Genomic DNA, 26,908 nt, shown 5'->3' with positions numbered 1-26,908 from the left:
AGTTTTTCCTAATATCCAACCTGAACTTCCCCTGGCACAGCTTGAGGCCATTTCCTCTTGTCCTATCGCTTGTTACTAGTGAGAAGAGACCGACCCCACCTCGTTACAACCTCCTTTCAGGTAGTTGTAGAGAGCAAGAAGGTCTCCCCTCAGCCTCCTCTTCTCCAGGCTAAACAACCGCAATTCCCCCAGCCGCTCCTCGTAAGACTTGTGCTCCAGACCCTTCACCAACTTTGTTGCCCTTCTCTGGACACGCTCCAGCAACTCAATGTCCTTCTTGTAGTGAGGGGCCCAAAACTGCACACAGTACTCGAGGTGCGGCCTCACCAGTGCCGAGTACAGGGGCACGATCACCTCCCTGTTCCTGCTGGCCACACTATTCCCTGATACAAGCCAGGATGCTGTTGGCCTTCTTGTCCACCTGGGCACACTGCTGGCTCATGTTCAGCCGGCTGTCAATCAACACCCCCAGGTTCTTTTCGTCCAGGCAGCTCTCCAGCCACTCTTCCCCAAGCCTGTAGCGTTGCATGGGGTTGTTGTGACCCAAGTGCAGGACCTAGCACTTGGCCTTGTTGAATCTCATACCGTTGGCTCTGGCCCATTGATCCAGCCTGTCCAGGTCCCTCTGTAGGGCCTTCCTACACCCAAACAGATCAACACTCCCACCCAGCTTGGTATCATCTGCAAACTTACTGAGGGTGCACTCGATCCCCTCATCTAGATCATTGATAAAGATATTAAATAAGACTGGCCCCAACACTGAGCCCTGGGGAACCGCACTCGTGGCTGGCCACCAGCTGGATTTAGCTCCGTTCACCACAACTCTCTGGGCTTTGGCCATCCAGCTAGTGTTTTACCCAGCAAAGAGTACACCTGTCGAAGCCATGAGCCGCCAGCTTCTCTAGGAGGATACTGTGGGAGACAGTGTCAAAGGCTTTACTAAAGTCCAGGTAGACAACATCCACAGCCTTTCCCTCACCCATGAGGCAGGTCACCTGCTTATAGAAGGAGATGAGATTGGTGAGGCAGGACCTGCCTTTCATGAAGCCATGTTGGCTGGGCCTGATCCCCTGGTTGTCCTACACTTTCCTGGTGAGCTCCCTGAAGATGAACCACTCCATGACCTTCCCCGCTACTGAGGTCAGGCTGATAGGCCTGTAGTTCCCTGGATCCTTCTTCTGGCAATCTAACAGAAGGCATCATAAACATAATTTTCACTGCTGTGATATCTCCTGAAGGTTAAAAGATAACCTGGAGATCATTTCTAGTTTTAATGAAGAAGTCAGCAAAGCTCGCCAAGATTTTAGTAGAACTCACTTTTGTCTTTAGCTTCTTATCCAAGAGCTTCAAACTATCCAGTTAAGCTTTTCTAATGGAGACAGAAAGCCTGAAAGGTATGCCAGGTTTGGATCAAGGTGATTTTGTAATTAATTGTGAAAAGATTTTTCATGTTTCTGTCTTATCTTTGCTGTGGCCTTACTGGGTTTGTTTGTGGCTGGATTAGATCAAGAAGACCCACAGTACGTATTTGGGAAGAACTGAGTTAAAAGCAGTACTTGTACTGACTTCACCGACAGCTGTTCTTCCTTCTAATCTTTTTCTTCTTTTACAGATCTTTTTTAGGCCTCATTAACTTGTTAACTTTCTTTAATGACCATATCAAAAAGAGGGAAATGGGAAGAAATAGAGCAGAGAAAGAAAGGAAAAAATTATTTAACCAGTTTGACAAGTTTTTCTAATCATGGCTCAGAAGTTTTGTAGCTGTGCATTCTGCAGAATGCCCTGCTTCTCACTAATTGAACACAGTAGCTCCATTTATAAGAACATGGAAATAGATAAGAAAGAAACATTTCCATTCTTGCTTTCTTTGCCTCAGCAAGCCTCCATCCCCTATTCCTCTGAGCCACAAGCCATGACAGAAGAGATACACTGAACTTTGAAAAGGCACTGCTCCCTCTCTCACGCTCTCTCTCTCTAAGGCTTGCTCATGTCTGTTGCCTTCCCTCCTACTGGGGATTTCCCAAGCTGGAGTTGCAGTAAGGGGCCAGCCTGGAGCAAGCAGGATAGCTGGAGAAAACAGTGTCAAGGAGACACTGCAGACTTCTAGGGTCCCCAGTTTATTTTACCTGTTGGTAATAAACAGAAGAGGGCTGGGACCAGCTTGCTGTCTGACTAAGCATGAATGTGCTCCTAACACCAAGCACAGTCATCTACTGGGTCTCTGCTGTACCTGCAGTCATCAGTCCAGAAAGGGCATGTCAGTCTTTGTTTCTCCTTGCAGTGGGTTTGTCTTTGATCTCACCAAGCTGCCTTTTTCCTCTCTGCTCCTTCTGTGAGAATGTTTGTATCTCTTTATGTTGCCAGATTTCCCCCCCACAAACCCTGGTGATTTCACTTCTTTGTATTAAACTGTTGCTGACTTGAGTCAACCCAGACGTCTAGCCTCTGTATCCTTTCTTTGTTTCTGCCTTCTTATCCTGCGCAGTTTGGTAACTTATCCTTTCTTGTTTCAGATTGAGGCAATAATGATAACTGCAGTTTCTCATTGCCTTCATTTAGTAAAATGGGGCACAATTGTTGTGTCTAAGGACATGGAGTTTTAGGGCTCGGCTACCTTTGTTGTTCTCTATAAGCTGACCATTTTCCATGTAGTACTGTCATCATATGTAACAAAAGCCAAATAATACTGTGTAATGTGTCCTTGTTATCTGGCTGCCTCATTTAATGGCATGCTGGTGTCCAATATGAGTTAGAAAAGGTGCTTACAGAATTCAAAAAATTGGTGCTCAGGCAACTGTGATGCCTGTGACTGCTTACCTCATTCAATTTGCTAGTGGGATGGTGTTGCCTGGGAATTAGATAATAGATCCAGCTGAATAGAAGCTGGATAGGGTGATTTTTTTCAGTGTTCATCAGACTGTTGTGTGTCTGGGAGGAAAAGTAAGATTCTTATGTTCTTACATAAGTCACTGGTGCTTTCAGTTGTGAAGGGCACCAGTTGATTTGGACTTATTTTCACAATTTGGAAAGGCCTGGCTTGGAATCACAATTTTTGTGTTGAAACGTCTTTAAGATATCTAGAATTTCTTGAAGAGCGGATATACTGAAGTCAGGGAAGAAAATGAGCTCTTTTTTGCTTTAGTAGGAGCAAAGTGTGTTTAGAGAAAGATTCTTTAATACATATGAGATTTTTAATGGAAAAGAAGGATGTTTTTCACAGCTGTAGAAGCACTTTCATGCAGATTGATGAGAAACTTCTCATGAAACATACTACGTATTTTAGTGCATACATTGAGAAATTCTTCAGAATTCCACATGTCTGTGATAGGCTTTGTACTCGATCACCAGTGTTTCCTCCTCCAAAGTTTTCACTTCATCTGGTGCTGTGGGTCAAGTGATGAGATATTAACAGATTTAGCAGTGAGGAGAAAAAGAGGGTGTGGAGGTGGTGGTGTTGTGTGTGCAGCCATGTTTCCAGATTTTTTCTGTAAGGACAATAATTTCGATCTTCAGAATAAGGAAATAGAAAAATTAATATAATATTAATATAATATAATATACATAACATAGCAATATATTGTATACTATAGAATTATAATTTAAAGTTCCTCTGGTTGGCTCAGAGATAAGGTTCTGTCTCCCTCTTTCTCTGTCTTCCTGTCTCTTTTGTCTTCCTGAGTAACTCCAGCTATTCACAGGCAGGTGGCCTAATCAAGATGTCCAAGGCTTGGACTTTAATCTTTGATAGTTTTATTTTTGAAATTTGAACCAAAAAGTAGGTTCATATGAATTGAACCAAAGGTAAATCATGAAAGTGCCAGGGAAGCAAGTGAGAAGGTGAATTTTCAATCTTTTTGTTGTATCAAATTCAGTGTTAGAATTGCCCAGGAATAACAAATCAAGGCTATTGTTACTGAAAAGCATTGGTGAATACCCTTTAGGAAACCTTTAATCTGTGGTTGTCTGTAGGTGAGTACAAAAATCATGTTTGCTTTGGTTCTGTTTTCTGTAGTTACAGTCAAACAACTTTAGTCTTACCTGAAGTGCGTTTTGTGATTTGATATTTAGTGCAATATTTAATGTAAGATGTGATATTTATCTTAATTCAGAAGGTGAATAAATGAGTAAGAGCTCTGTAAATTCTTTCAGAACCAATGAATACTGTGTAGCTTACTGCTTGTGGGCTGTACGTTGGCTAGACAGAGTTCTGCATTAGTGAAATTTGCTTTGAATTATGTCACTATAGTTCTACCCCTGCATAAAATCTTAAGCAATGTGTTGTTTCAATACAAAAGAGAATTTATAGCTGGTTCATCAGGATTAATTACTGCACTGCCACACTATATTTAGCCAGGCCTCCCAGTGTGGAGAAGCACATAGGGCCTGTTGGGTCATCTGGCAGAACAGAGGTTTTCACAGTAGGCTGCAACATACTTTCTTCGTGTGTGGGGCCCTAGTGCCTGCACTGGGGACTATGGCCCCACTGTAGCATTCAGGGGTCAGGCCACCCAGCTGTGCCTAGGCCATAGGGTCACTGACCTGGAAAGGGACATGGCACCTCATTGCAGAGATGCATTTTAAGTTACTATGCTGTCTGATTCTTATATCATATGAATACCAGGTTTGTAGGATGTCTGTACCGATTTGGGGATGTGTCATATTTCTTACTCATTGTTAAGGATCACTTTAGTCTTGTCCTTTATTTTCTACCTTTACTCAATTTCTCTATTTGATTACCATACTATGTTCTGCGTGGGGACAACAGTTAGTGCACAGCATGACAGGGCACAACAAAATCACCTTGTCTCTAAGCTGTTACACAGCTGACAGTTTGCTGGCTGTGCCTTTGCTTGTAGGTGTATGCATGCATGTGTGTTTTTCTTCTTTTTTCTTTTTAAGCTCCACAAGAATGAAATAATTTTGCAAGAACTGGATTTATTCAAAGCTGTGGGATATTGGCCTTGTATGAGAGTCAGGTTTCCTAACTCCATGCAGCAGGTGGCATTACAGAATAAGTGATTTTATTTTCCCTTTCCCAAGGAGAAATTGTTTGGCTAGAACCTCATCTCACCATTCTGTAGAGAAATTAATACCAAAAATCTTTACTATAGGGATAGTAAGTGTAAGAGGCAATATTAAATGGAACAAAGTCTCTCAATGAATGTCCGGCTTTAGGGCTTTTTGTTCTTGTATCCCAAAGAGTAGATATTGATGTTTAATTAAAAAAATAGCAAAAAATATTTTTTTTCCAGAATGGATCCTGGTGGTCATGTAACACATGTAACAAAAGGGGCCGAATGTATTTGAAAAATCTCTGCTAGACTTTTTCATCAGGGAGCAGCAAGAGCGGGGCAGCTCCACGTGGGGTGACAAGCCAGGAGCCCAAGGGTGACCACCACACAGGCAGGGGCAGGGACTTCACTGTCCAGGGTACAGTCCCACAGTGCCTGAGCAGGGCAGGTTGGTGACAGTTTGTTCCATCAGCTGTCTAGTGACTGTCAGACAAGGTGAAATAATAAGCTGGGTCCAGGGTCCATCTAGGAAGTTGCGTCAGGAACTGCTGAGGAGGCAGAGCTGGAGGTGACACTGTGGATAGTTCTGAGGTCCTCCAGGAAGTTCAGTCAGCAAGTCAGGGCAACAGGAGATAGGGCTGTGCTCAGCCCTACATACAACATAGCTCAGGCAAAGACTGAAGGCTCAGACCTCCCTGAGCTGAAACGGAATTCCTGGACTGAAGGACAGAGAGCGTGGACAGAAGCCCTAGGTAAGGTTGGTCAGGGAATTAAGGCCTATTGGTGCATCCAGGGACCTGATATTCCTCATACAAGAGGGAGAACATTATTTAAAGGACTTGCTGCCAGACCAGTGAAGTCAAGGAACATTCCTCATTTGTTTTTAAAGATGGTAGGATTGAGTCTTTCATGTTTTCAAATTTGGTACCTGTCAATAGAATTACTTTAGTCTTTGCTTTTAGAATTAATTACTTTAATCTTTGCTTCATTATTTGTGTTTCTTATTAAATTCAATAATTTGATTCATTGTGGTATTTGTATATATTCCATTTGCTTTTACATTTTGTAATTAAGTCCATGTGACTTCTTATTCTCTTCAAATTATTTCCTTTTGGAGCATGTTTTTCTTTGTAATATCACAGAAATTAGTTAGAAGCAGTTTAGGAAAAAGATTACTCTACATATAGAATTGAACTGAATTTCATGGGAGATCTGCAGTATTGCCCTGGCTGAATCAAATCTTAAAGAGCCAATTTTGGCTCTACTACCACTGATTTCTCTCTGATGTGACTCCACTAATTTTGTTGAAGAGTTCTTCCAAAGTTACACGGGTAAAAAAGACCAGTAAATGCAACAATATTAGGAGTGGTTGATGGGCATGAAAGAAGGTAAAAAATGAATGTAAGAATTATTTTAGTTTTCTTCCTTTTGCTATCTGAAAAAACTGGTAAGTATTGATTTGGCTATGATAGCTGATCAAAGCAGAAGATGAGACAGAGTAGGAGATGGGCAGAGAAGAAACATAAAAGGGGCCTCAAGGGGATCTGCAGTAAGATGAGTGTTTCTAGAGGAACATCTTGAAGAGCAAGAGATCAGTCAAGGAACAGCAGAGGGAAGGGAAAAAGGATAATATGAGCAGAACAGGCCAGAGCAAAGACAAGAGAAGAGAAAATATGAAAGAGAAAACAAAACAAAGTAGAGAGAAAATGTATTAATAGTATTATTATTAATTTTTGAGTACTTTCTCTTCCATTAGCTTAAGTATCTTAAGGAATTAGCATTACACATAAACCACCCCTTGATTTATTTTACCGGTGCTATAGGCATTGCCATATAAAGTATGGGGATTTGGGGGAGCTCTTGGCATGGTCATTCAACACTGCAAACACACAAATGCCTTTTCTTGGACATGTGCTTTATTTCTGCATTTAGCACTGCCTTCAAATGGCTTAAGCCAAACAGAGCTTCACCAGCCCAGTGGAATGGATTAAGCACCTCTGAATATTTGTTTGTAGCACCAGTTAAAGTACAGATCCAGGTCCTTTCTGGACCCAGGCAATAGGAAATACTTCTGGTGTGGGCTTTGGGAGGGGAGGGAGGAGATGGCACCCCTGAAGTTCCTACGTAGACTTACTAGCCTTTGTCACTTGTGAAATGGATGTGGAATAGTAGGGGATTACATAGCTTTCCCGTTACTGCTCTGGAAATCTGCCACTGTAGACTCTCCTATTTCAATCCTGCTAACACGATACAGAAGAGGGAGTACCTGACTCTCCCAAAAGACATTCATTTCATGATGTTTATGGATACTCATGTCTGTCTAGAACTCCATGGCCTGTTCCAAATAACAGTTGTAAATGTGACATCAGATTCCTCTCTCCTGAACAGCAGGATGCTATTCTCTAACAATTTTTGAGCTATGAATTGTTATAAAATGCTACAATGCTTCAGTCACAAATGTAGTGATTTCTGAATTTGATTATGTGCTTTTTGTTTAGGTAGGTGTCTCTCAAGCTCATCTTTGACAATTTCACCCTTGCATAATAGGTTTCCATGCTATATGCATATTTGTGCTTCTAGGTGCTATATACAATATTATTGAACACTTTCTGCCTTATGGTTGCTGTAAAAGTGTAGGATTCTTTGTAAAGAAGTTTGTGTGTCTTTCTTCCAAGGGGTAATTCTTTTTCTGGGTGTCATTAATGCACAGCCCAATTTATTTTGAGTTCTTACTTTTCATTTTACTCTCTGTTCTTCTCAAGTTACATTAAGTTATATGGGACATGCTATATTTGATATATAAATTATTCTTGTTTGATCTGATATTTTAACAAAATATTTTTCTTTTTGCCTTTTTAGGTTTAGCCCAGTCAGGTGCATGGGGTTGCTTTGATGAATTTAACCGCATTGAACTTCCAGTTTTATCAGTAGCTGCTCAGCAGATATATATTGTACTTCAGTGTAAGAAAAACAAGAAACCTCAGTTCATTTTCACTGATGGTGATGTTGTTGACATGGACAGAGAATTTGGTATATTTCTGACTATGGTATGTGTGTGCATATGTGTAAATGACATCATTGTGAAAAATCTTTCCTATATAATTTCCCATTGAAATTTCCCTGTTGAAAATATTGGAATGGTCTGTTAGAAAATAGTGAATACAATTTGAACAATTTGGTGAAATAATAATGATGATATTTTCTCTTCCCCATATTTTTAACTGGAACTTAGGACTTGAGGTATGTGATTATCATTAACTACATATTTTAAGGGATTTTTAGTTAAAAATTTGACAGATTGAGACTAAATCCAACCACCTCATACTTTTAGTCAAAGTCAGTCAAAATAAAACAGGTGTAATTTACCACAGTATTTCACCACCTGTGGAGAGCTTTTGACCACAATCCTTCTGTATGACAACATGAAGGAAACCACCCTTGCTCCTGTTCACTGGCCTCCTCAAGATTTATCTTTGGTGCCTGTGGACTGCTACTAGCAGTGCAGGAAGCAAAAATGCAGGAAAGCTTAATAATACCTTAAAAACGTCTTTGTATACCTCCCTCCCTAGCTGTAGGCTTACATACCCACATCTCAGAATGGAAACATTTATCTTTATTTCAAGGTTTCCCACCTTTGAAAAGGTGTTGATGTTATCACTTTAATTTGAAAAAGAGGACAAATTAGTGGCATACAAAGGCCAGTGGGAAGGCAATGTGGAAACAGCTGGAAGAGTTTAAGAAGTTATCACTGCAGGGCCAGCGACTACTGTTCTCACAGCTAAGCCATGCAGTAGTCACATGAATGACTCGGATATCTGTGGTTGAAAGGTCAGATCTGTTAATTTAAATTATGTTCAGTAATGGCTCACACTGCTTGACTGACTTTGCACTGAAATGGTCTGGGAATGCTCACAAGGGACAGTAACCTCCAGCACTGGACTACTATCAAGACCCTGAGGAATTAACCATTTAAAACAAGTCCAACAAGATCTGTAAGTGGTTGTCTGTCTCTGTGTGTCTTCGACATCTCCAAATAACACCTGTGATACTGCATACTTCATGAAAGGCAGTTTTTAGGCAATTGTGTAGTGATGTGTAACCGTGACATGCTTGAGTTACCCTTTGTGATATAACATGTGCTCCTGTGTTTGCCAAGTAATTATCAGAAAAGATAAACCTTCCTATCCTACTTTCATTATATAATATTTTATTTTATGTTTTGCATTTGTCAGAACCCTGGCTATGCAGGACGACAGGAACTTCCAGAAAATCTGAAGATTCAGTTTCGCACAGTTGCTATGATGGTGCCTGACCGTAGCATTATTATGCGAGTCAAGCTGGCAAGTGCTGGTTTCCGAGACAACCAAGTCCTCAGTCAAAAATTCTATACACTCTACAAACTCTGTGAAGAGCAGTTATCTAAACAGGTAAAATAAATATTTGTCCAACTGTAAGCTGTCACTGGAAGGGAATGTAGAGAGTATACTTTCATAGAATATATAATTATTTTGACACTAATGAACCTATTCATTTTTTAGGATTTTCCGTTTCAAGTTCTAGAAACAGTGTGAAATCAGCACATTTTTATTTTTCAAACTAATTTGTGTAGTAAAGGAAGTTTGATTTGTGATTTTTAAATACAGTGCAGTTATTGGAGAAGTTATGAGGAACGGTGTAGAATGCTCTGCTGAACTTTGTAGAGAACATATTTTTCAGTCTCCTCACTTACAAAGACTAGGCCTATTGGAGAGACAGTGTATGAATTGTAAATAACTGAAGAGTGCCTAGAAGACACTGTTTGGTTGAGCTCTACCAGAAGAGTGGTATTCTGTTTGGTATGGGGTATTAAAGTAGGAACAAAGGATAAACCTGCTTTTAAGAACAGAACTAGTTGTTGCCTTTTGAATGCCCTGTGCTGGCTGTTCACTAGAGGGTCTGAAAGAGAGATCATATGAATGGTAGGGAGGTTGCAGCTCAAATAACAAGCTTTGGTTGGATCCTAATGAACCTGGGCATATTGTCTACATTGTCCGTTATATTATTTCAGTCCTATACCACATATTTATTAGTGACTATGCTGACTTCCATGTAGAAAGCTTGGACTACACCAGAAAAAGATAATATTGCCCTTATTATTTCAGACTTTTAAAAGTACAGATTTGGATTTTCTCTTCTTTTCTCTGTACCTCTGTAATTTCATTCTCTCTATATATAACCAAACTGTATTCCAATTTTCGTTTCTGTCAGGTTTCTTCCACCAGCTTTATGTTGTAGGCTGGCTTCTGAAGGGTCATATTTGCTACTGGCTTCCCTGTAATGTTGCCCAGGGTGCCGCCATTAGCCTTAGAATTAGTATTTAGGCAGTCTGAATCACCATGTATTGATCTAGCATCACTAGTGTTAGTCCATTTGTTGCTGTCCAACCTGCTCTCTCAATCCTCTCATCTGCATGTCAGAGGATCATTTTCCAAGAGCTCTCTCTTAAGTGGAATTTGTGGGCATTGTTTAGGAAAATTTGTATATGCACAGTTTCAGCAGTTAGCAACATAGCTTGTCTCCAGACTATTGAGTATGGATCTCTCTTTTTTACCCTCAGGCTTGGCCTCAGTAGGATTAAATTTTCTCATTGCCTCAGTTTGTGTGGTCATTTTTGTCCTGGACATGTTTCTTTCCTTCACTGTGGAAGAGACATTTAAGCAAGCATCAGAAATTTGGCCATCCACCTCTGCAAAAGTGCTTTGCTTATTTTGTATTGGCACTGTTTCACTCTTGGACAGTGTACTTAAAAATAACACCCTTCCCAAACAAAACTATATCCAAAACTTGTCAGCACCTTGTCTAGGTGAGCTTTGAATATCTCCAAGGATGGAGACTGAACATCCTCTCTGGTCAAGCTGTTGAAGTGTCTGACCACCCTGCTAGTCACGATTTTGTCTGGGAGGATGTTATTAGAGATAGCGTTGAAATCTCCTGGAATGCCTCTGCCCTGGTGTGTTGCCCTTCTAGTAGATATTGGTTGTGTCAAGCACCCAGTGAGGACCAGGGCTTACAAAGAAGAGGCTAATTCCAGTTGCCAGAAGAAAGTCTCATCAGCTTCTTCCTCATCAGGAAATTTGCAGCAGACCTCTGCCACAATGTTGATTGGCCCTCTAATCCTAACCCAAATGCTCTCAACTGGCTCACCAGGCATCCTAAGGCAAAGCGCTCCCACTCTTTCACTTTAAAGAGCAACTTCCCATCTGGCCCTCCTGGAAATGACTTCTGTCTAGCCAGAAAACTAGAACTATAAAGTACAGTCAGGCTTTCTTAGAGGCATATTAATCTGTCTTTCCCAGTGGAACTTCTTTATTTAATGGTAAATTTTAAATTTGAAGTAAGTACTGCTGGGTATCCAGACAGTGGACTGGAAAGAACAGGGTCACATAAAGAATCAAGGCAATAGGAAATGGCAGAACATTGCCTGTTTTCAGCAATATACATCAAAAGAAGAAAATAACACCAAACAAGTATTCACCAGCTGAATTTACCTCCCACGAATTCTAACAGGAATTTGCCAGAAGGAATGCATGAAGTCCTCCAGACATTTTCCACACACAGATGCAGACTCTGTAGAAAGAGAAACTCTGACTCACAAATAGCCAAAGGCACCCTGGGTGACTATCATCTCCTTCAGTAAAGAAAAACATACAAAAGTAAAAGACTAGTCCTTAGAAGATGTAAGAAGCCCAAGGTGTCCACAAGCCTGTGAAACAATTATTCTGACAGAGCCCCCAAAGCTGAATTATTTGCCTTTGTTATAGGGCTTCTAGCCAAAGTTCCCTACTGACTCCTCCTACAGAGCCTCACCCAGATTAGGGAAAACCATAGAGACTGAAAATAAAAACCTAACAAAGCTTGAAAGCAAATAGAAGCATAATCTCTCTTTGAGGATCATCTGTTTAAGGTGCTTTCATATGGATAAAACTGCTGATACCCTTTTTCTTTTCCCCACAACAGCAAACTATGATTCTAGTATTGAGATTTTTATTTGCAGATTTTTGATTCTTCTTACAAGAGCATCAGCTATACTACTGTAGTCCATTTTGCCCAAATGCATTCTTTTGCCTCACGTGAAAAGATGAAGTAAAGATATAGCTCATAATCCACATTTGACAGTAAATTCCAGCTGTTCTGTGCCATTTCTGAAAGGCAAAGCAGTTGAAAACTGGCAGACTGATTAAGGAAAATAAACGGGGATTGCTTTGAACCACCCATTGTGTAGGTCAGTTGTAATGCACCAGAAAATCTGTGTTTAAAAGTCATTTTAGTTTATTTTAAATGTTCTGATAGGTATGACAGTATTTCTTCAAACTTAACAAGGTTGTCTCTCCTATAGAATCATAGGTTCACCTACGTTGGAAGGGGCCTTCAGAGGTCATCTTGTCCAACTTCTAGCTCAACACGGGTCAATTTAGAGCAGGCTGATAAGGCACTTGTTGAGTTTTTCTTTTTTGTGTTTGACCAGTCTCATTGTGAAGAATCTTTTGCTTATGCAAACCATTGCAATTTCCCCTGTTGCAAATTTTGACCACTGTCTCTTTTCCTCTCTCTTGGTCATCCTTTGCTGGACTCATTCCAGTATGTCAATGGTGGTCATCTAGAAAGGAGGATAATAAATATATCAGCCCTTGTCATGACTCTGGATATTGCACTAGGACATACCATTTAGTAGATGATACTGGACTCCATCATCAATATGTAATCTGCCTTCCAAACTTCACAGGAAGTTGTTAATCTGTTTGTCTTAATGTTTCCATACAAATGAGATTTCCTGGCAGTACCTGGATGAATATTCATATCTAACTTTTTCAACTGGTAACAACTTGGCACCTGATTGAGTAATAGAAAATGAGGCTGGACAGAGCCTTGAGGGGTCATCCATTCACCTTTCTGGAGGGAAAATAATTCTTAGCTAAATAGTTTGCTATAAATGTTTGTGACTGTCCTTAACATTTACCATTGACATATAGCCTGCAGTTTCCTGGGAAATCTGTTCCAAAGTTTCATTTTCCTCATGGTCACAAAGTTTTCTCTAGAAGTTAACTTGAATGTCCCTTGCTGTAGTTAAGTACATTACTCCTTTTCCTTTCTATTCCTTCTGTCTTCCTCTTTGCAGATATTTTTGCATGTCAACTTATCCTACATATTTTCTTTTCCTACTTCAGCAGTAGATTTTTGTTTACTTCTTCCTGTTATAGCATGTTTTCTATTCAGCTGATAATTTTAAGTTCTTTTCTAATTAGATCTCTTCAGTAGGGTTCATCTTCAAGTGTTGAATCCAACTCTTGGGCACAGTACAGAACTACCAACTGCTACGGAAATGTCTTTTCAACTGTCCTAAAAAGGATGCTTTTATTTTTATTGCCCATTATAGCTGTAGATATGTCATTGGGGAGTTTGTGGCTTCAGTCCAATGTCAGATGTTTTTCTACAAAGCTTTCTGCACCTGACCTGTTTCTCAACTGCATGAAGAAGAGTTGTTACTCTTATTTATTTGTGTGGTTGGTTATTTCTATCTGTGTAGTAGTTTGTACTTGTCTTTATTTAATTGCATCATACATAGATCATTTATTGAATTTCGTTTGGTGATTTTGAACTGTAGTTGTGGTCTAGTTCACCAGCTTGGTATCATCAATAAATTATTTCTTGCTGAAAATTCTGGGTTGTACTCAATGTATCGTTCCAATTTGTCAGCCTGGGAAATAGGGCTGGGGGCTGGGAGGAAGGAGTTGTTTTAATTTTGTCTTTGTTTCTCACCATCCAGATATATTCTGCTTGGCTATAGATTAAATTAACTTCCCCCAGGTTAAGTCTGTTTTGCCTGTGATGGTAACTGGTAAATGATCTCCCTGTGTTTATATCGACCCATGACCTTTCTTTTAATCTTCTTTTCTTACTCTGTCCTGTTGAGTAGAGGGAATGAGAGAGTGGCTGTCTGGGTGTCTGGAAGCTGGCCAAGGTCAATGCACAACAGATAGTGTAAAAAAGAGTCTATGCACTTGGTCTCAAAAACATTTCTGATCAATCAGAGGGAGCAGATATTCTCCAAATGTAAGAATATCTTTATCATCTCCTTCCATGTCTCTCTTTACCACTTAGTCTTCCAAGGAGCTGACAGTAATGGAGACCTCATAATTTAAAACCTTTACCCTGATATGTTTCATCTCTGAATGTTGATACAAATCCTAGAAGGAAAGCTATTATAGAACATTTGCATATATTTTCAAATCTATGTTAACTAAGAAAGAATTGTATGTTTGGGTACCTGTGCTAAAATTAACTGAATATGACTGTATGGCTCTGCAAATATGCAGCTGCACCTGTAGTGAAAGGGAAAATATTCCAGGCCCTACCTGCCTAAGTCCAAAGCTGGTTAGATTGACCTCTAGAATTCACATGGCTCTCAGAAGTAAATCCTTCTGTTCGGAACCAAGTTGTTATGAAACCATCCACAGAGCAGAAAGTCATTAAGCACAGGGTTTGCTAGGCTTACATATAACAAATTATAACTGAATAATTTAAGTATGTTTCTTTATATGAGCAAGATATTGGCCCTTTTAGTCATGAATCCATGTACCAAGATAGCAACAGTCCTTGCACAAGCAGAAAACGGCATAGTCGGAAGATGTGTGGTTTGCTGTTTGTGCATCTGGCAAATTATTAATTTAGGAAAATGATAGGAGATGAAGCTCTGTTACAGGTGACTTGTAAAAGCGGTAGTCTACCACCAAAAGGGACAGCTGGCAGGTGTGGACATGCAACACTGGAAAGTGTCTTCAGGATATGATAGCAACAGAACTGAAAATCCAGTTGAAAAGACGAAGAGCTGTAAAAAGTAATAATCTTTAAAGGTTCAATAACATATTTATTTCTTTAATTAATTTAGTATTCAGCCGTCTCTTGATTTTAAAGTGTTTAATCTTTGTTACCAATTGTGTTTATGCATTATTTCAAGGTTCACTATGACTTCGGGCTTAGAAATATCCTGTCTGTTTTAAGAACACTTGGAGCAGTGAAAAGATCTAATCCGAAAGAGCCGGAGAAAACTGTAGTGATGAGAGTTCTGCGGGACATGAACCTCTCCAAACTGGTACTGTAACACTGGTGACTTTCCCAGGAAAAGCACTTGTATTTTTAAATGTATTTATTAAGCACTTTGAAAAGATCTCTTTTTTTCAGCAGTTGGATATGTTATTTTGCGGTTTTTAATATGGTCTATCAGTGAGTGGAGAACCACAATACAGTTACAGTGTGAGCACTATTTGTCTTTTGAAGAGAGGAAGACACATCAGGAGCCTTAGCTGAAAAAATCATTAGAAATACTGTTAAAACCTAGGGGACCTAACCTGGTCCTCCGATTGGCTCTTGTTTTTTCTTCTTTCCGCCCTAAGTAGAGAAAGGAAGAATACATTGTATTAACTTTTAATAATGTCATTAAAGATCCTTCTTAATGCAGAATTTCAATTTATAAATTTCTTGGGATTCTCTTACCTTTTCAGAACGTCATAAGATTTGCAATGAGTGAGGTAATTGGAAGCAGCTAGCGCCTACTTGCATAGTCTAATCTCTTTCAATATTACTATTTAAAGTATTCATCTTTCTTTTTATTGATGTAATTGAAAGGTTATAGCATGTCTAGACTCTGTGTATTTACCTTGGGAGCCAGTTCTGTGATGGAACCAATACTCTGTTTCTGATATTAATCTATTCAGCATATTGGTACACGTGTTCAAACCTATAGGCATGCTCCAGCGATTTACAGAGGGGAAAAAACCCCAAAACTCCAAGGCAAAATATGATCTGAATCTTGCTGGTTTATGTAACACATGAAGGAATGTGTGTGTGTGTGTGTATATATCTCTCTCAAAGAAAACTGTATTAAGATGTTAACATTTTTATAAGTTTTTGTGTATTTAATTTAGAAATTACTACTTGTGATTGCATTGTATGAAATTCACATAATAAAACTGATTCATAATTATAATACTTTCTTTGGAAAATATAAGGTTTTCTACTGCCAACTTTTAAATGGCATATTCTTGAAGGTTGTTTATAGCTGTAATAACAATTTCAATGAACAAATAATGTTTTTCCCCCTACTTTATCCTTGACAGGTGGATGAAGATGAACCTTTATTTATGAGTCTCATTAATGACCTATTCCCTGGAATTACTCTGGATAAAGCTGGGTATCCTGAACTACAGTCAGCCATTCAGAAACAGGCAGAGAAAGCAGGGCTTATTCATCATCCACCATGGATACTTAAACTCATTCAGCTGTATGAAACTCAACAAGTCCGACATGGTTAGCATGCTAGATAAGGTTTTGAGACTGCATAAAAGCAATAGTTTTTTATACTATCTGCAACAGAATGCAGATTATTTTCATGAAAAATGTGTTTTAAAATTGAACAGATGTAATTTTTAAAGCCTATGTGGATATTTTGCTAGGAAACTGTTATGACTTCTTTTTGGTGAGCAATGCACACATAGTGAGATTTTACCTCTGTTTACCTCTGTATTACATTTTTATGGGAAATATGAGTGTGGCCTTCGGTGACTGAAATTTCTGTGGAACAAGTTAAAATGTAGAGTATACTTTAAAATTCAAAAACAGCTGATTTTTTCAGTGTTCTGAAAACAGTCGTTGCCTTCAGACACAGTTCACTCATGAAGCTCGTGTTTAATGTTACTGTGAGATTATGATGCTGAGAAGATTATAAAAAATAATCTCTCAAACCTTTACTTTGATAGATTCTACCAAGCATGCAGTATAATTCCAAGTGTTGTTCTTTGTGTTCAATTCTGGCCATTTCAACCGAGGAGAAATAAGCCTACCTTCTGCTGGAACAGGGGGTTGGACAAGATAGCCTCCAGAGCTATCTTATGCACATTTTTACAGTGCACAAAAGGCTAATGTGTAAAGTTTATCCTGTCCTTGGAAGGGCACCAAAGACAGTGTAAAACCAGGTTTACAGTTCATAGCTGAGTGGGAAAAAAAAGTACCCCTACCTTGAAATGTCCCCCACCCCTCCAACAATTAAGGATTTTTTTACATTCCTTCTATATTTTCTCCTTCATATAACTAAAGTAGCAAAGATTTATGAAGATGTCATCCTTTTTATTCTCCCTTTTCATGTAATAATAAAAGAATAGTAAGCTTAAACTAATGGAACAAATAAAAGGCAATACTCATTTGAATAGCACAGTCTGAGAGCTAAATGCCTTAAAGGTCTGGCTCTGATTATTGGTTAGACCAAAGAACTGGTTAATGCTGTGCTGAGCTAATAATCAACATCCAGATCACTGGGTTCAATCATAGAATCATAGAATTGTTAAGGTTGGAAAAGACCCTTAAGATCATCGAGTCCAACCGCTAACCTATCACTGCCAAGTCCACCACTAAACCATATCCTCAAGCACCACGTCTACCCTTCTTTTAAATACCTCCAGGGATGGAGACTCAACCACGTCCCGGGGCAGCCTGTTCCAATGCCTGACCACTCTTTTCTGTGAAGAAGTTTTTCCTAATATCCAACCTGAACTTCCCCTGGCACAGCTTGAGGCCATTTCCTCTTGTCCTGTCGCTTGTTACTAGTGAGAAGAGACCGACCCCCACCTCGTTACAACCTCCTTTCAGGTAGTTGTAGAGAGCAAGAAGGTCTCCCCTCAGCCTCCTCTTCTCCAGGCTAAACAACCGCAATTCCCCCAGCCGCTCCTCGTAAGACTTGTGCTCCAGACCCTTCACCAACTTTGTTGCCCTTCTCTGGACACGCTCCAGCAACTCAATGTCCTTCTTGTAGTGAGGGGCCCAAAACTGCACACAGTACTCGAGGTGCGGCCTCACCAGTGCCGAGTACAGGGGCACGATCACCTCCCTGCTCCTGCTGGCCACACTACTCCTGATACAAGCCAGGATGCTGTTGGCCTTCTTGTCCACCTGGGCACACTGCTGGCTCATGTTCAGCCGGCTGTCAATCAACACCCCCAGGTTCTTTTCGTCCAGGCAGCTCTCCAGCCACTCTTCCCCAAGCCTGTAGCGTTGCATGGGGTTGTTGTGACCCAAGTGCAGGACCTAGCACTTGGCCTTGTTGAATCTCATACCGTTGGCTCTGGCCCATTGATCCAGCCTGTCCAGGTCCCTCTGTAGGGCCTTCCTACACCCAAACAGATCAACACTCCCACCCAGCTTAGTATCATCTGCAAACTTACTGAGGGTGCACTTGATCCCCTCATCTAGATCATTGATAAAGATATTAAACAAGACCGGCCCCATCACTGAGCCCCGGGGAACACCACTTGTGACTGGCTGCCAATGTTGCATGTCAAATCATAAGACCTATATCTGTATAGGAAACATGAAATTTTAATGATTTCAGTCATGATTAAATGTGCCTCTTGTTAGAAGAAGCTGTTTGGTCTGTGAGACACCACAGACTGCTGTTCCCCAAAAATCTCCAGGATCCACTCTGGCATTCTGCTTAGGTGCCTCTTCTCTCCACATGTCCCTGCTATTTTCAGGCGTCATGCAGCTACAATTGGCCTAACACTTGGATGGCCAGGGCCTTTCTATGATGTAAGTTGTTGCATGGAGGCAAAAAGATTTCTGTTTTCCTGACTTCCATTTGTCCTACTCATGGACGCTTGGATTTATGAAGAGGTCATGATGGGATTTCAAGTAATGAGGAAAAATCTGTAAAATGCATGACTTCTCTTGGTTGCAATAGAGTCAATATATGCAAATGGAGTGCTCATGCACACACACACACATGTGTGCACATATGCATGGAGATTCAGTGCATGGATCCTGAAATCTCTTTTGCATAACAGTTTTGATCCAAATGCTGATGAAACCAGCTGAAAGGAGTTTCCATTAATATTGAGAGGCTTGGATTAGATCTCCCCATATGTAATATATGGCATGAGTAAGCGATTGTCCGGGTACCCAAACTGTTTTTGGGAACATTCAGCTCCCTTTAGTTTTAGAGGGAGTCTGCATTGTACTCAATTAGATTTGTAACTTGGGTTTGTGATTGTTTATTCCATACTTTTGTTGAAAAGGTTTTCAAAGCCAACTAAGGATTATGTTGTCAAGGTTCCTCTAGGTTTCATAGGAGTTATCTAGTGCCGTTAGATGATTTCGGAAGTCTCAGTTTGAATGTCGCATCTGCTTTTGGACATACTCTGGGCCTTTTGAATAGTTGGTTTAGAAAATATAACTAAAAAGGATCAACTGTAGGCTCAATTCATTGTTGAAGCATGGCTTCTTTTCCTAAGGTGATACATGTATACACTGACGAAATTAAAAATGTAGTTGCTGTTAACTGTTTTCCATGTAAGAAAAACTTCTATATCAGCATGGATTGATGCAGGTACATATTTTTGTTATTTTTGCTTCAGAAAGATACACTGAATTTTGTATATCATTGGGAGCTACTCATTCTCATTAAATAAGTTTAGAAATTACTGGTTTTGTTTACTACCAGTCATGTCAATGTCACTGCATGCAAACATCAAAAGGCAGTTGTGGTTTCCAATTAGAAAAAGGAACAGAACTGCCTGAGGGAGGACACAGACCCACATAGGCTTGCCTATCATAATAGAGCAGACATTTATAGAGGCCTTTTAATAACATTTTTAAATTCCATTTCAGTAAGTGGAGTGAGAAACATTTTTTTTGTATTGGCTTCTGATAAAAATAAATCAAAGATCATTGATGCAAAGAACCATTAAATGGCAGCATGACTTTTTGACATTTCATTTTAAACCATGTTTGTACTTTTTTAAGGTATGATGACTCTAGGCCCAACTGGTGCAGGAAAGACAAAATGCATTAATATTTTGATGAAAGCAATGACAGATTGTGGTGCTCCTCATAAAGAGATGAGAATGAACCCAAAGGCAATCACAGCTTCCCAGATGTTTGGTACCCTTGATGTTGCTACAAATGACTGGACAGATGGTATTTTCTCTACGTTATGGAGAAAAACTTTAAAAGCAAAGAAGGTAATGGATATTGTATCATGATAGTTAATAAGGACATTTAATACTGTTTCTGTAAGATCTCATTACCTGCCATTTATGTGAAATATCTTAGATTATAAAATCAAATGGGAAAATACAGAGTTAGTTTTGCTTTGTGTCTGAATAGCTCAATTTACGCTGGAGTCACAATTACATGTATATGCCACAAAACACTAGGTTTCCCAAGCACTTGTGGTTCCAGAATTAAACTGGAAAAGATTTTAAGGGTTTTGCTTCCTTTGGTTAGCAGGTAGTCCTACCATTCAAATGCAAAAGCAAGGGCTATTCATGTTTTGGTGTGAGGACAGGAAAGGTAATTTTCTCCTGTCTGGTTTTATGTCATTGCGGCTGTATTTCACTAATTGTATCAGAATGTAAGAGGCTTTGCTAAGAAATCAGTATAAGCGTTTCCAAATTCTCTTACTGAACCTGCAGATCATGTTTCATGGAATCATAATTACACTTAAATCTTCAGAAGTTTCATTCAGTTCTCACTTGGAAAATGAGAAGCCTTACATGAAATACTTAGCTAACATCCCATGAGGACTGACTGCGTGCCTATGTCTGTGACCATATTTAATGGGAAATGTTTTCATCTGCCTTGATGGATGCTGGGCTGGCTGATGTACTTTTGCAGAAGAAAGGGACAGCTTTGTGCTTAGAACAGCTCAAATTAATTTTTGTCAGTATTCCTTAATATCCTTTTTGGTGTGACACAGGATAACAAAAGAAGGATTAAAATAATTGAGCTAATGATAAAAACTGTAGTTCATGCTGAGCTAATCAGCACCTAATTATGACTCAATATTTATATCCAAGAGTATGTTCCCTGAGACTAAGTAAATATGTATTTTTTGGTCAATGTACATTAAGTTGCATGGGTGTGTTTCACCTTTTTTTTAGGGTGAGCATATCTGGATAGTTTTGGATGGACCTGTTGATGCAATATGGATTGAAAATCTGAACTCTGTTCTGGATGATAATAAGACCCTTACTTTGGCCAATGGAGATCGCATTCCGATGTCCCCCAGCTGCAAAATTATTTTTGAACCTCACAACATTGACAATGCTTCCCCTGCAACAGTTTCTCGTAATGGGATGGTCTTCATGAGTTCTTCAGTGTTAGACTGGAAGCCTATTTTAAGAGCTTGGCTGCAAACACTACCTGTTACGTACTCTGATGTCCTATGGAATTGCTTTAATGCTGTGTTTCAGGTACTTAAGTCAACAACTTGAGAAAAAAAAAATTGTATTTCTTATTCTTTATTCAATGAAGCATTGTTTATTCCTCGGTGCTTTTTCAATTATTTATTTATCTTTGTTTATGTAGTAAAATAAGGATGAAGGATTTAAAAGAAAATGGGAGAAAATTTTCTCTAATATTAATGAACAAGTGAAACTACAACAGATGAACAATTTGGATGCTTTATTTTGTCTGCATAGGTTAGGTGACAATGAACTGTTAAATCTGATTATTTTAGAATGTATGTTGGAAAAGCAGATATTTTCTTTGGCTGTAATTGTAACTGAAATATTCATTCTTGTTCGGATACATAAAGGGAGTGGATAAACTTCCTTGTTTTCTTCAAATGTGAAGAAGTCAGTTTGGAAAGAAATTAAGCTATATTCACTCTGGTGGAATCTTTCTTGATTTCAGCTGCAACAAGAATGCATTTGGCCCATTATTTATTTTTGAAAGGCATTCTACAGTTCAAATTAATTAAGAGCAGTTCTGTGCTCTCTGGTGTTCTGAAGCTCAGCACAGGTGACTGGAGTGGAGTCTTCTGTTTTATAATCCATGATTATTGTCGGAAGGAGACTTTTGAGATGGCATCTCTTTGATACATTCCTTAACTAAATTGTGTTCAATCAGTAGATCCAAAGGGAGAATTCTGAATCTTTTTTCCCTCCATTTGGTCTTAGCATACTGAATCATTAAAAAGCTTTCATTAATATTATGGATGGTTGTCTTCAATAGTGGATCTAAAAGCATAATCTCAGTAGTATACTCTGTTGTCAGTGACACTGAAATTCTTATTTTTCCTCTGGAATTTTTAAAAGAAATAGTTATTCCTTTCCAATCTTTCAGTGGTGTTATCTTCTGATTTCCTCAGCATCTGTGGAACAAATGCAACCTCCTTGTAGACCTTGCTTTCCCATTGGCTCTCTCCTGCCAGTTTTTTTGTGTAATTGGTGTTGGATTTCACAGGGGTTTCTCCTGTAATATTTTTCATCATTCCTGGATTTTACACATGCAGATTTTAATGAACTTTGAGTGTCAGTTCAGAGATTTTATTTATAAATCATGATAAAAGCAATGATTAATATGGTTTTGGAATGCTTTGAATGTTAGCAAATGTCTTCTTACAGATATGTTTCATTTCAGTGCCCATTTACTTTAAAACCAATGTTTAACAAGCTATTCATTTTGTTCTACCTCTAAAACATAATGATATGACATAGTATTTACTGCAGCAGCAAGAGAAACAATTCTGATAATGAATTTTAAAATAGGCTTCCAAAGTAATGTATATGTGGGTCAATTTACTGCTTCTTTGCCACAATTCTATTTATATTTTATGCTACAACTTGCTCTGAAAGCATAATGACAACACTTAAAATACCCAAGCCTGAAGCAATAGCAATAAAGTCCAGAAAAATATGTATTTTATTAGACTGAGAGATGAAAATGTAGTGAAATATGAAGTTAGTTCTGTGCTGAAGGCTGCATTTGGAACTACCGAAATGTAAATGAAAGCTGTCACGCTGTCAGTTTTCTTTCATTTTTAATGAGCTGTCTTTTCTTCTGAAATAATAGAAGTGATAACAATGATTTTATAGATGAGGGTAACACTACTTTTGTGTTCAGGTGTCTCTTTTTACAGTAGTTATTTCCCCCCCTGTAAAAAATGGATAAATAAATTCTAAAAGAAAATTTGTGAAATAAGATGGATCAGCAGTGGTAGTCAAGCCCCAAATACAGACCTCAGTGAATTTAATGCTAGTATTAAGAAAAACATGGATATAAGCAGCTTAGAAATATATTATTTTTAGAAGAAAATGAAGGTTAGGCTATAGATGGAAATATAGTAACTATGCCAATCAGTCTTTAAGTATACCTATAGAGACCTTTTGAAGTCAATCTAAATTCAACCAAAATAGATTTAAGACAACTGCTATAGTAATTCCAACTTGCTTACAAGAAACAGTTATTATTTATGCTAACAGAAATAGTGTTTGTCACTGAAAGTCTGCATATTGGATAAAATCATTATTAATAAAGGTACAGCAAGCAGCAATAATGTAGGAGGAAGCACCAGAGAATAATAGCCATGAATCAGTGGAAAGAATGTATTTATTCTTTTCATGTATATTCTAAAATCCACTGTAGGTCATTAGTTTTTATATAAAAGACAGAAGGTAGCCCAAAAGACAAGTAAAAATTTAAAAGAACAAATGGAAAAAAAACCCAAACCACCCTCCAAAAAACAACATTACTTTGAATTGAGCTTATCTTTAAGTTCTTTCTATTTCCACAGGATTTTTTTAAAATGGTGGTTGAGGGGTTGGACTTTCACCCTCCCTTTCCCAGTTCTTTCTTCTCAGCAACTTTTCATGCTTAGAAGTAATTTTAAATAAATTCCCATCCACATCTAAAGTCTTTACTCTTAAATTTAGAAGCTCTACTGCCAATTTCTTGTCTGTGAATGATGCTGCTACCTATAAGCCACAGAACTGCTTAGCTGATGGAAGTAATTATCAGAGACAGTTTCAAAGAACTGAAATAATTGAAATAATTACCTGAGTGGCACTATTTAGTTTGTCTGCAAAGTGTGAAACTCAAACTAGCGATGGATGCTATGCAAGTAATGTAAGTTTCAGCATGTCTAGGTATTGTTTAAATGAAAAAAAATCTAGTAATTTTAAAATCACACTCACTTCCCCCCCGCCCCTAAATAACACCTGGTGCCCTGGAACCCTTATTGATCTATTCTGGAGGCTTCAGAGAAGCCTTAAAACCATCAGTGTAGTCATATGTGACTTATTCCTCCCCCCACATTAAATCTCACCCTGATCTTATTTAGGTGAAGGCTGCTATTGCCTCTGGAACATGATGTTAAATATATAATCCGAAGAGTTTCTTGGCTTTAATATTTAAATGCTGGTGTTCAAATTAGTAGTACAAATACTAATAACATTGCATTATTTAATTGTTCTTGCATTTGTGTAACCCCTTTGAGTATGTTGCCAAATTCTTGTCCTAAAGAACATCCTACAGTCCCGTGAGTTCCACAGTGACTGTACTCTCTGTGAAAGGGTCTTTTCTCGTATGAGTTTTTACCACCTGACTTCATTTTGCAGTCTCCTTTTAGGGATAGCAAATTTCTGATCCAAATTCTTTGCAATTTGTGTGTATTTGTCATGGCCCAACTCATTTCTCCAGACCCCCCGTCCAAAAAAAAATACCATAATAAGTAGCTAATTCATGCTAATTGCTATCTTGATCTTGCATCCTTCTTTCTGCCATGTATTGCTTTAAAATTAGTAGTCATAAGGTATTAGCGTATATGGGCCTGATTGTTTTTTTTCATAATCTCAAAGATCAAGAATTACAGAAACCTCACTGGAATCATAAGTAGCATAAAACTCATTCTGGTGAAAATTGCACTCTTGGAAATACAGACTACTTTGACTCATTAAATATCTTTATTCTGAGTGTCAATTATTAAACAATTCACAGTGCCCTGTGAGACATCTAGTCTATTTTACAGATGAAGAAACTGAATGTCAGAGAGATTAAGGTCCAGATTTTAAAGATTTTTCAATTTGAATCTTCCACACTGCTTTCAGTGCCTTAGTTCTACCCATTCCTCGTGGAACCCACAAACCCCCAGTTACTCTCCTGAGCACCCTAGGTACTGCTCAGGGACAAAACATGCATTTTAGAGGCTAAGCCACAAAAAGCAACACACAGAGGTGGAAGCACTTTTGCTAGTCAACAAGGAATAACATAAAAATGGATGTTTTCTAAGCATTCTTCCTCCTGTGTATGCCCACATTCAGACTGTCTTCTTTCTCAGACCACTTAGACATAAGCCCTATTCTAGATTAAGATGCTTAAGTGAGGTTTTTCTCATAATATATATATTTGTTGTGTGTCTTACCAACTATTCTAGTGAGATGGAACTCAGGAGGATGGGTAGGAGTCTTGATTCAGTCTCTATGCCAATAAATACTCAGCATAGAGTACTTATAGAACTTTAGTGGCAGAAAAAGTAAACTGAAAATTGGAACAAAGCTGGTGAGTAAGTGGGCACGCAGCTCACTGATTTTTCAAAAATAGCTAGGTGATGGTTTACATCTTTGGGTGATTGAACGTCTTCATTGTCTTAGCTTTTCACTGAGAGGACATGGGAGTCATAAATGGAAATCCTCCGAAATTACTATCTCCCACAGTGTCCCTGTTGTACTTTTACTTCCCAGAATGAGTAGGCAGTGTTCATTTCCAAAGATTGCAAATGGAACCCACGGGGGGGGATTGTATTAAAAATTGTTAAATGAAGGCAAAAGTAGGTTATAATTTACATCACTCTTCTATGGATGGAATTGATATTTTAAAATAATTCTGCAGTGCAAATCTCAGAGAGGACTTTACATTATTTGAAACTTTCTTAAAGATGTTGCAGAACACTTGGCAAAGGCAGGCATGGTAGCCATCACTGTGGAGTAACCTGAGGAGAGTCCAGATTCCATTAAAATCGATTACAAAATTCCCTTTGGATCCTGCCAGAGTTTTATAGAAAACTGAGAGTATTGGTTTTGAGAGGGAGAGATACATTATGGTGCAGTCAGAACAGATCAGAGGGATAGAAATTTATAGCGGTGAGGTTGTGCATTATATATGTATCATTATAACAATTCTAGTGTTTTTATCTTCCCACTACAAAAATAGCAATGGTAGACTAAAATCTACAGTGGAGAGCAGAAATGGCAGATCCCTGATGTAACTGAAAAGCAGTCTTCAAATTGCTCTTCAGGAAATTGCTGTATGGGGCTCGTATGAATAATTCTGCTGACTGTGATACATCAAAATTATTTTTCTAATATGTTACTGTTAGCAAGATTTCAGGGTCTAAGTCTGAGCATATATCATCCCAGAAATGGGGAAAATGTTGTTTGGAATAAAGTTTAGAATGTATTTGGAATTAAGAAATTGGTCTCATCTAAGAATAAATTGTACCATTGAAACTCGTAAATAGATTCTTTAAATTATGTTTTTCCTTTACAGGATGTGATAGATTTTGTTTTCTCTGCTGTGACACCAAAAATGCCAATTTTAGAATGTATGTACATCAAACAAGCTATTGACCTCCTACAGGTAGATATGACATTCAGTTTTTCCCTCTCTCATTCTCTTATTTATGCTGGGACATTGTTCTAGGAGGGCAGTCGTTACATATTGTGTCTGCTTTGCAGGGTTTATTGTCTGACCGGTATGAGAAGCAGCTCAGTGAGGAACATATTGCTCGCTTGTTCATTTTTGCTGTAATGTGGTCAGCTGGAGCTCTTTTGGAACCAGATGACAGGCTGAAAATGGAGCTGTTCCTACGGAAGCATTCCGCAGTGAAAGAACTTCCAGCTGTGAATGGAGAAGAAACCATGTTTGAATTTGGTATCAATGCCTGTGGCCAGTGGGAGCACTGGTCAAAGAAGGTTCGTATGCTGTGTCATGCTAAGCTTTCTTAATGAGTATAAAAGAAAGATGTATTTGGTTAGAGGCATATTATTTTCTTATTTAAAACCCTGCATAATTTGGTTAGGGAGATTAACCCT

General features: G+C 38.7%; 1 protein-coding gene across 1 annotated transcript in view; it reads left to right on the top strand.

The window, feature by feature from the left end:
* The window catches only part of LOC142053209 (dynein axonemal heavy chain 5-like), a 178,601-nt gene that overhangs the window by 61,288 nt on the left and 90,405 nt on the right, over positions 1-26,908 (top strand). Inside the window, exons 42-49 of the mRNA XM_075084498.1 lie at positions 7,872-8,059; positions 9,245-9,439; positions 15,007-15,141; positions 16,166-16,355; positions 19,839-20,056; positions 20,978-21,289; positions 26,364-26,453; positions 26,552-26,788. Of these exons, the coding sequence (XP_074940599.1) occupies positions 7,872-8,059; positions 9,245-9,439; positions 15,007-15,141; positions 16,166-16,355; positions 19,839-20,056; positions 20,978-21,289; positions 26,364-26,453; positions 26,552-26,788 (1,565 nt within the window). The remainder of the gene's footprint in view (positions 1-7,871; positions 8,060-9,244; positions 9,440-15,006; positions 15,142-16,165; positions 16,356-19,838; positions 20,057-20,977; positions 21,290-26,363; positions 26,454-26,551; positions 26,789-26,908) is intronic.

The sequence above is a fragment of the Phalacrocorax aristotelis genome, chromosome 2, assembly GCF_949628215.1.
Source record: "Phalacrocorax aristotelis chromosome 2, bGulAri2.1, whole genome shotgun sequence".
Lineage (NCBI taxonomy): Eukaryota > Metazoa > Chordata > Aves > Suliformes > Phalacrocoracidae > Phalacrocorax > Phalacrocorax aristotelis.
Note: the sequence above shows the minus strand (reverse complement) of the source record. Positions and strands in the feature narration are given on the sequence as shown.